At 38.5% G+C, this 10,262-nt stretch overlaps 1 protein-coding gene across 3 annotated transcripts; it reads left to right on the top strand.

Annotated features, from left to right (window-relative positions):
- Window positions 1-433: 433 nt before the first annotated feature.
- On the top strand, window positions 434-4,951 carry PBDC1 (polysaccharide biosynthesis domain containing 1). 3 transcript variants are annotated; one of them, XM_082610802.1, is made up of 6 exons: window positions 442-564; window positions 655-720; window positions 2,331-2,390; window positions 2,892-3,032; window positions 3,987-4,098; window positions 4,422-4,817. In XM_082610802.1, exons 1-6 carry the CDS (start codon window positions 535-537, stop codon window positions 4,670-4,672), a joined length of 660 nt encoding a protein of 219 aa, XP_082466928.1. In that variant the 5' UTR covers window positions 442-534; the 3' UTR covers window positions 4,673-4,817. The 3 variants fall into 3 exon arrangements, with proteins under 3 accessions (XP_082466930.1, XP_082466928.1, XP_082466929.1); XM_082610803.1 differs by having other exon boundaries at window positions 444-561; XM_082610804.1 differs by lacking the exon at window positions 3,987-4,098 and having other exon boundaries at window positions 434-564; window positions 4,422-4,951.
- The last annotated feature ends 5,311 nt before the right edge of the window (window positions 4,952-10,262 follow it).

Here is a 10,262-nt window from a genome sequence, read left to right on the forward strand (position 1 = left end):
TAGACACCAGTGGAAGAAGACGAAATCTTCACGGTAAACTTATCACCTTAACAGAATAATTCTTCCTTGATCTACTATTTACTCCATTTCCTAGCTGCGTGTCTGCTTGTAACTTAATCCGTGGTTGGGGTTTTGGGAACTGTGTGTTGTGTCCCCGTCTGAATGCGCGTTCAAGCACAAGTGGAGAATGTAAATTCGAATCTCTGCAGGGCCCTCAGTGCAGTGGGGATGGGAAAGTTGCATTATTTTAACTCAGTCTTTTCCCATGTTCATCGCAGATACTACTGACTGTTCATCCACCTCCTGGCCGTCAAGCAGCCCAGAGTATACAACAAAGCCACACCTTTGCGCAAGGCGTATGAGGAGGGGCAAGGAAGTACTGCCTCCAGGCGAGTGAGAGTGCACGCATGCGCAACCGCAGTCGGAGGAAAGCCACTCTTGCCGGTCGTCCCTTTTCAATGAACTGGGAACTGCGGAAGGAGCGCGCAAAACGTCATTTCCGGGGAACCGGAGCGACGCCTTGTGGGCTGCAACATGGAGGCGACCAGTGGAAATGATGAGGTGGTGAGACGCTGCTCTGGGGTCGGGTGAGTGGGGAAGCCGAGCTGGGTCGAAACTCGAACTCTCCTTCCCTATCTCTTTTTCCTTTCCCAGGTTTCCGGGGAACTGTCGTCTCTGGCGCACGATGTTTCTCTCCCAGCCGAGTCGTACGGCAACGATGTGAGTATGACTCACCCACAGTTTCCACGCACGCAGCTATCCTGGGATGTCTGCAGGGCCCGCCACGAAATTGTAACCCTCCTACCCAGATGGCTTCCGTAGACTCTCGCCACGTCTGCCAGAAAATGCTCCTTTCAATTAATTCTAATCCTTTTGGTCCGCAAACGCAGGACTAACGTCAATGGGAGTAGTTCCCAAACTGTGCTGTACTTTAGAGTTACCTGGGAAGCTTTTAAATATCTCGAAGTTCAGGTCGCAATCCATCCCAACTAAATCACAGTATCTGGGTGGTTAGAGTCAGGAATCAGTATTTTTAAAGGTCCCCGAGTGACTCCATTGTGCAGTAAAGTTGCACTGGCTTATGGTGTATCTGGTTTAGATCCTTGAGGAGAAAGCACATGATGTATTTTGAGTTATAAGACACACGGACATGAAAATAGTAATAACACTCAAATAATAATGTGATGTATGGTAGATTAGTGAATCAGGGCATAAGATCCAAAGGAGTTTAGCCAAAGAAGAAATCCCTAAGGACCCAGACAGTAAAGGAAGACTTTGCTGAGGAAGTGGATGTGGAACTGGATCCTCAAAGTGTAAGTGAACAAAAGATATGGATTGGCAGTCAGGAAAAGGGCATGGTCTAAGGCATGGAGGTAAAAATGGAAATTTTCTTCTGGGGTCAGTGAAATAGATCCATCTAGTTGGAGTGGGAGATTCCAGTGGAACAGGTACTTGGTAAGGCTTATTATAACCTAGCCTGCTTTACGATATTGATTCATTTCTAAGTGTTGTAGGATAGGAAATTGGCTATCTGATGAACACACATGATGATTATGACATTGTACATTCTTAAAAATGAAGAGTAATATTACTTCTGTTATCTTACTCTGTCCTCTCAACAACTCAGTGGTGTACGTGGGTATTTCAGTTTTACAGTAATTTAACTCAGTCCTGAGAAAGTGATTTATCTACTGCTTTATGTAGTCTTCTACACTTTCACTAGCTGCTGGGAAAAGACAGCCAGTGGCTCATTTTGTTTATTAGACTGTGTAGGTAGCTTCCTTTGGTTGTCATAAAGACAAAAGAATTATTATATTGTCCAAACTTATTAGTCCGTTTTTTTTTTAACATCCAGAATCTTTTATTGGTCACTTGTATGCCAGGTACCAGCATCAACAAGACAAAAAAAGGTGTTTCCACCTAAAAGGGCCCCTTATCTCTTCGTTTGCCTCTTCCTGTAGTGTTTCTCTCCCAACTCTGTAGATCTACAATCACAGATGAAGACAGCTACAACAAACACTTGATCAGGAGGCAAGAAAGCTATGGATAAATCCCTCCCAAGTACAGAAATATTAGTCAGCAATCACTATACCAATTGCCCAGAGCTTCACATACAGCCTCCCTTTAAGCCTAAGATTATCCCATTTTACAGAGGAGGAGGCAACAAGTTCCAAGAGAATTCAACCTTAGTCCAGTTTTTAACCTTTGACAGGAACACCAAGCTTGGTAGCCCTCTTGAGCATTAACTAGACATCCACAGACTTCCTTAATTTGTTCTCTAGTAGCAAGATTGGGTGATTTCTGACCTGGCATTCTTCACTCCTTTGCAGCCTGATATTGAGATGGCTTGGGCCATGAGAGCAATGCAGCATGCTGAAGTCTACTACAAAGTGAGTTGACTGTCTTCATTGTTAAGCAGAATTAAACATGTAATTTCAGCATATTGTGCTCTGCTAATCACCATTCTCAGCAAGTTAAACAGTTGTGTTTTGGAGATAATTTTTATTACTCTAAGGAGAACTGGGGCATGGAAGTCAATTTTGCTTTGACAGTGAGGAGTTGTGCTTCTCTGCCCAGTGTTGTGTTGCTAACCCGCAAAAGGATGCCTGGCCCATAGTAGGCACTAAATAAATGCTTGTTGACTGAATGAATAATCCACAGAGGGTAATAGCCAGACATTAATAGGGCCAAAGGGGTTCGAATTGGTGGAAGGGACTGTAGTATATTATGGCCCTTTAAAATTATGTCATGATTTCATCTGGGACCTAGGCTGTCTATATTTTCTAATGTACTCTTCTGCCCTGAGAACCATGAGGATTTTCTGGGGAAGAGGGGACAGAAATATAGTAAATTAGAGACTAGCATCTTTATGTTTTCTTACTGTCTGGCAGCTGATTTCATCAGTTGACCCACAGTTCCTGAAACTCACCAAAGTGGATGACCAAATCTATTCTGAGTTTCGGGAAAATTTTAAGAAGCTCAGGATAGATGTATTGGACCCAGAAGAGCTCAAATCAGAAGCAGCTAAAGAGGTAAGAATTCTCTCTTTTAAATATTGCCTAGCATCTGACCAACGATTATTGGCTGTGAATACATTTTTAGACATTTAAACTTTTGGGGGGTTTGTTTTAAGGCAAATACCTAAAGCAACAGGGCTTTTATGTAGTTGTAATTAACTAACGTGTTACTAAATGAATGTTTTTCTGGTTTATGGATTTTTCATTTTCATTGAATCTATTTTTCCCCCCTTTGATTTGGACCTTTCATCCTTACCCACCTAGCTCTTTCAAGGGAGAAGGAATAAATTTATTTATGTGAGTACTTTAGCCAGAAGGCTTAGATAGAGGGTTGGCAAATAGAGTACGGAGAGGTGTTTGGATTCTCTGGATTTAAGATCATATTATCACAGGCTGTGGATAATTGGAAAACTTGTGTTTTGCACTGCTTGCTTGATTACATTATACTTTTACAGAGCACTAAAACTCCTATAGTTAGGAAAGTTTTTTCCTTGAGGGTAGACTCTTGGCTTATGAGGAATGTAAACTTTTAACTCAAAGCAGGCTGTTACTGATCTTTGGAAAATTGCCTCTATTGGATGGACTTCTTTCTTAAAATTTAACTTTGTGACTTTGGGCCAAATTCCTACCTTTGTCTCATTTGTGCTTCAGTGGGGATGAATAACCATTTTGGGCTGAACTAGCCAATAACTTAAAACGGAGAATATACTTAAGAAATTAAAATTTAATTCTCTAGTCAAGGATTTAAGTATTTTATCAGATTAAAATATTGTTCATGTTGGGAAATACCAGCCTAAAGATACCAAAGATAATGCAGAAACTCATTGCTAGTGAAACTAGCAATCAGTTCAATTCTAGTCTCTTTCACTGTGGTTACTTTCCTTACTGGGGAAACGGAAGCCCCTCTCCTGGCCTGACTTCACCAGCCTCCTGCATTTTTTAGCTAAGATACCTTTTTTGCCTTTACAGAAGTGGAGACCATTCTGTTTGAAGTTTGATGGGATTGTAGAAGACTTCAACTATGGTACTTTGCTGCGACTGAACTGTTCTCAGGGCTACACTGAGGAAAACACCATCTTTGGTGAGTTTCTTGCCTCTGGGATTGTTTCTGTATAAGGAGAGTGAGGGATCTGGTTTTACTGATGAATCAATGACATGAATAGTTAGTTTGGGAATCATTTTATTTGTTATATCTGTAAAGATCATATTACTGTGTCTTGAGTAACTGTGAGGTAAGATAAGTATTTTCAGCATCATTTAGTATAGGATTAGAATTCACATCTCTGAATTTTATGACTATACTTGAATGCTTTGCACGTTAGTTCAGCTTTGTCAATAGATTTCCAGTAGGTTTAGAGAAGTAACTGTGACTAGGACAAATAATCAATTCTATTCACCTTTCAGCACCCAGGATACAATTTTTTGCCATTGAAATTGCTCGGAACCGGGAAGGTTATAACAAAGCAGTTTACACTAGTGTTCAGGACAAAGAAGAAGAGAAAGGAGCCAACAATAGAGGAGACAGAGGAGCCAACAGTGGAGGAGAAGAGAAAGGAGCCAACAGAGAAGGAGAAAAGGAGAAAATCAACAAAGGAGGAGAAAAAGAGAAAGAAGCCTACAAAGAAATCAACAAAAGTGGTGAAACAGCTATGTAAGGTAGACAGGGAACAGCACTCTAGAAGCTGTGATTCATCTGAGCCTACAAGTACCATGATGCTACTTGCACAGGCCCCTATGGTCAAATGTATCTCCTTGTTCACTGGAAGGACATGCAGAAGGACATCTTTCTGGCCTAATTATCAGGAGCTGCAGTGGTTGTTCTCTTGTATGAACTGGCTTTAACACTATTAGTGGGGTCTTAGTTGATGGTTTCTTGCTTCTCACCACCAGTCAAGTAAGAAATTTTGTAAATAAATTTCTTTTGGTTCTTCTGACTATATGCCTGTGATTGACTTTTAAAAGGTATTGAAAATTATTTGACACTTGATTTTTTTTAGGTACATAATCTCTTTGTCATGTCTTATATAAAATGATTTATGCCTATTTCTTAATGCTTCTCACTATTTCCTGTAGTGAAGTTCTCTCAAACCTGTAAAGTTGTACACGGTTTTGGATTAGAAGTCCTTACATAAGAATTGACTCTTGCCATTTGGGTGACTCTAGCTTTCTGATTTCATTTGATGTATCTCTCAAAAGATTTGATAAATACTCTATGGGGATAACAGCAGCAGCCTGAACCTGTCACACTAGTGAACACAGCCAGTTCACATTAAAGGAGCAGGAGACAAACTACTCAGTACCTGCTTCTCTCTTATAACCAAGTTGTTACCTAAAATATAGCATAAATTAATAAATATAAAGCCTGGTAGAGTGGCTTTCCTTTTATAATGCTGTGGACAATAGCACACATTTATACATTAATACAAAACGAACATATTTCTAAATGGGATTTTGTCAGACTCCAAAAATAGACCAATTGATTTTATATGGATGGGGGGATATTCCTTCTCATCTAATGACTTTTAAGAGTGCATGTTTTCAGTTATCTTTACAAATGTGTAGATTTGTGCATGTCCCCATAGACATACTGACTTTGTTTGCTAAAACTAGCTAGAGAAAGCTGCAGTGTTCATAGTGCATACAGTAAATAGTCTAACCACAGCATGATCATGCAAGAAAAGACTTACCAGAGGAGAGGAGGGTGAATGAGACTTGTTTTTCTCAGTGGACACAGGAGGAGACAAAAATTAAACTTAATTGATCAGTTGTCCCCTAGGCAAGAGCTGCACTAGAAATGCACAGTCAGCAGCAACGATTGTGCACAAAGCAAATAGGTTTCTCCATGAATTCTCTTTGGCCCGTTTTTAAAAATATTTAAAACATCTGTTAAAGTTTTCATTTTATAAAAATGCATTGTTTTAAAAGGTAAGAGAGTTAAATATATCCTATGAGGCAGACTTTTTGAGATGAAGAACATGCTTTACTGTATTAACTTTCTCTTTGATTTTACAGAGAATATGAAACATATTGTTGATAGACTGCTTTAGAACAAGAGGCATCTGTCTAAGAACTAGGTTATAAAAACTGGGAAAAAGGGGGAATAAGAACACAGAACACTTCACACTAACCATTTGATTTGGAGTTGATCAAAAGGGACAATATCCTGGGTGGATCTGGCCTAATCAAGCGAGTATTTAAAGGAGACAAGCAGTAGCAGATGTTCTGTTGGCCTTGAAGAAGCAAACAGATGTGTGAGAGAAGGGGGCCATGTGGCAAAGAGCTGAGGGTGGCATGTTGGGAGCTGACAATGCTCCCACTTGCTGAGAGCCAGCAAGAAAATGGGGAGTCTACTACAGTTGAAAGGAATTGAATTTTGCCAACAACTGGTGAGCTTGGGAGAGGAGCTCAAGCCTCGGATGAGATTGTAGTCCTGGTTGATACCATGATTTCAGCCCTGTGAGACTCTGAACAGAGGACCCAGTTAAGTCATACTTGGACTACTAACCCACAGGACTGTGAGATAGCAGGTATTAAGCCACTAATTATGTGGTTATTTGTTACAGAGTAGTAGTAACTGCATAGACTTTGATAATGAAAGTGGACTGCTGCTGTAACAAGTAACTAAAGTGTGGGAATGGCTTTGGAATCAGGCAGTGGGGGGAGGCTGGAAGAATATTGAAGAGCATGACAGAAAACCTAAATAGCCTTGTACAGACTGTCAGTGGAAATATGGACTTTAAGGATGCTGCTGGTGAGGGATCAGAGGATGTATTATTGTTATTGAAAACTGGAAGAAGGGGGATCCTATTAATAAGTGGTAACATTATAGTTAGAGGCCAGGAAGTTTGAGATTCGAGTCCTAGCTCTGAATTATTTGGAAGATTATATGAAGCCAGGCTTGACATAGTGTGTAAACATCTGTGATTTATTCAGAATATGGTACCTATCCACTTATTTATCTCCATGACATCTTTTGGAGGCAGGAAAAGAGCACAGACTAATTTTTCCATTTACAGAAGGGAAAACTGCAGCCATTTAAAAATTTTAAGCCGTTAAGTTTGTGGTGATTTGTTACAGCAGCAATATGAAACTAATAAAGACAGCATACTGAACCCTGCTCCAAAAGTGGAGACATTCACTGCACTGTCATTATTTATTTTGAAACTGTAGTTTTAACAAGGATATGTTGTATCGATGATTGGAGACATGAACTGCACCCAAAGTGAGCTTCAATAATTCTAAACCCTTTTGAACTTAGGAACTTAGAAATTCGTGTAGCTGAGTCTGTGTGTGTCGTGTGTCAGGTGCCATTAGTATAACTGGGAGTTCTCTAAATTTGCTTCTATGTACAATACAATGCTTATTAATGCATATGTGCTCATTTGGAACATATATATATATATATATATATATATATATACACACACACACACACACACACATATACATACACATACATAAAACTCAACAGTAACTTCATCAATTGTTTAGACCTTGGACCAAGAAAATATGTTTCTGGAGAGGTGTGTTTTATCAATGACATTGTTTAAGATTGCCAGAGCATGGTGAAAATTAAAGCTGACCAGGTTTTTGTTGGTTTTATTACTGTTTTTAAATTTTCTACGGGTAATACAGCTTTTTTTTTTGCTTGCACCCAGTGTAGATGATTCTCACTACCTCACATTTGTACCCCACAGTTGCTTTCATATATTGTTTATTCAGATAAGTTAATATCTTAACTGATTATTCAGAATTAAGGCCTGTATGTATGTTATATTAATGGTCTTTTTTCTATGCCTACATTCTATCTCTAGAAATATGGAAGCATTATGAATGTCAACACGTTGTTGGTCTCCTGAATTGCACAGCTGTCACATGATAACCTTATATATGACTGGCTAGCTTTAAGTTTTCCCTGCTGAATTTTCTCTGAATTCCTCAGTATTTCTGAAGGTTTCTCTGAATTCCTCAGTATAAATTTTACTTTCTCAGGGTTTCTCTGAATTCCTCAGTATAAATTTTACTTTCTTGAAGTCAGTATTTATGTTTTCATTTTATAAATTGAAAAACAAAGATTGAATCATAATTTGCCATCTGTCACATAAGTGGTGGTGTTGGGACTCAGATCTACATCTTTTGATTATGAATCTCATTGTTTCCCAAATTCCCATTCTAGAATAAGCTTCTTGCTAGAATAGACAGATAATTTGGATGAGGAATTGAAGTATTCAATAATCATAAGCATTCTATTGTGGAGTGATGCACTAAACTAGTTTAAACTCCTCAAGACATTTTCAATTTCTCTGTCTTTTTCCTTCTAAGAGATTCCTTTTTACATATACAACTGAGACATTTAAAAAGCATTATAGTATAATTACTATATCACTGTAATTTTTCTTCAGTTTCAAAATTATACTTTAATTTCTTAACCTTTCTTATGAACTGAATTTGGCTGGCACATTTTCCTCAAGTGCTTTGTAGTTTTCTATTATTTTTTTCTTTTTGAGGCTTTATCTTCCTGAAATCTTCCTGAAATAAGTTTTTTTCAGGCTAAATCGTTGGAAGCTATAATATGTATTACTGGTTGGTTTTTACATTGTAAAGAAAATAAAGGAAATTAAAAATGTCAACTTAGAAGATAAGCCTTTGCAACTGGAATATATCTCAGAAACCTAATTCAGAAATTTCATTTTTCTGTGAAAAAATAAAAAGACACAAAAGGATGTGCTTTACCCAGTTGAAAATCCTCTATGTATGTAAAGATTGTTTATTAACTTACTTATTGTCCTTCCTGTTACACTAAGAACACTGCACAAGACATCATTCCATAAGGTTTCCATTTTCTTAGATATATCCCCGCACAAGACACTTTCCTCTAGAAAAGTTTTAAAATAGTCTCCATGCTTCTCCATGATTTAGGATTCTTATGATGTCCTTTCTGTTTACACTAAACTATATCTGGCCAATCTTACACAATTCTGAGAATTTGGATTATATTTAAAATCAAAATCACAATAATTTGAAATTTACATGTTCTTGACTTTTTTTTTTTTGGCTGCGCTTGGTCTTCGTTGCTGCGTGTGGGCTTTCTTTAGTTGCAGCGAGCGGGGGCTATTCTTCGTTGCGGTGCGCGGGCTTCTCACTGTGGTGGCTTCTTTTGTTGCAGAGCACGGGCTCTAGGAGTGTGGGCTTCAGTAGTTGTGGCATGCAGGCTCAGTAGTTGTGGCTCGCGGGCTCTAGAGCGCAGGCTCAATAGTTGTGGCACACAGGCTTAGTCGCTCTGTGACATGTGGGATCTTCCCCGACCAGGGCTCAAACCTGTGTCCCCTGCATTGGCAGGCGGATTCTTAACCACTGCGCCACCAGGGAAGTCCCAGTTCTTGACTTTTTATTAAGAAAACAAGGCTTCTAAAAATTTTGTCGCTCTTAAGGTCATTTTTCTCCCCCAAAGTCACTACGGCTTACATGCTGTCCTTTGGTTTAGGGAAGATAAACAAAGGAATACTCCCTTCTGCTCCCTGCAACCCCCTGCCATTGAATTAAGTTGATTGCCTCTTAATCCTGGATGAGATCATGAACTCTGACACTTGCTCACCTGGTAAGCTCAGATTCACCTATGGGACATATATTTTAACTTTTTTTTTGTTATGAAAATTTTAAACATATACAATAGTAGAAATAATAGTATAATGAACCCCTATATATCTGTCATCCAGATTATATAGTTACCAAGACTTTGCCACATTTGCCTCATTTATTCTCCTTTTTGCTTCATTGAAGCATGGAAAACAAATCTCAGATATTATATCATTTTACCCCTATATATTTCAGTGTGCCTTTCTAAAAATGGATATTTTCTTATATAATCGCAGTGATAAATAATCAAGCTTTTCAACTGGTATTCAATTATAGCAAAAATTTGTGAATGCATATTCAAATGATGGAGATCCAGGAAACAGTCCTTTAGTGTATATTTAAGGAACAGTGATTAGTGTAGGTTGACTAAAGTATAGGACATATGTATGTACAAAGGAATTAGTTGAAAAGGTTGAAAATATGTATTTGATTCACACTGTGGGCACTAATAATAAGCCCTAGATACTGAGCTAGATGCCTTACATATATCTTATTCCTATCATATAGGCATTATCAACCCTATTTTACACATTAAGAAATTAATTATTGGCTAGTGATATGATGAAAACTGCTTAAAGAAGATTAAACGATGTACTATATAGAGTAAAT

Source organism: Mesoplodon mirus, assembly GCF_964341445.2.
Source record: "Mesoplodon mirus genome assembly, chromosome: X".
NCBI lineage: Eukaryota > Metazoa > Chordata > Mammalia > Artiodactyla > Ziphiidae > Mesoplodon > Mesoplodon mirus.

Coding starts and splice junctions, on each gene's coding strand:
- PBDC1 (XM_082610804.1), top strand. CDS start 535: ATGGAGGCGACCAGTGGAAATGATGAGGTG. Junction 565..654: donor CCAGTGGAAATGATGAGGTG/GTGAGACGCTGC, acceptor TTCCTTTCCCAG/GTTTCCGGGGAACTGTCGTC. Junction 721..2,330: donor CCGAGTCGTACGGCAACGAT/GTGAGTATGACT, acceptor ACTCCTTTGCAG/CCTGATATTGAGATGGCTTG.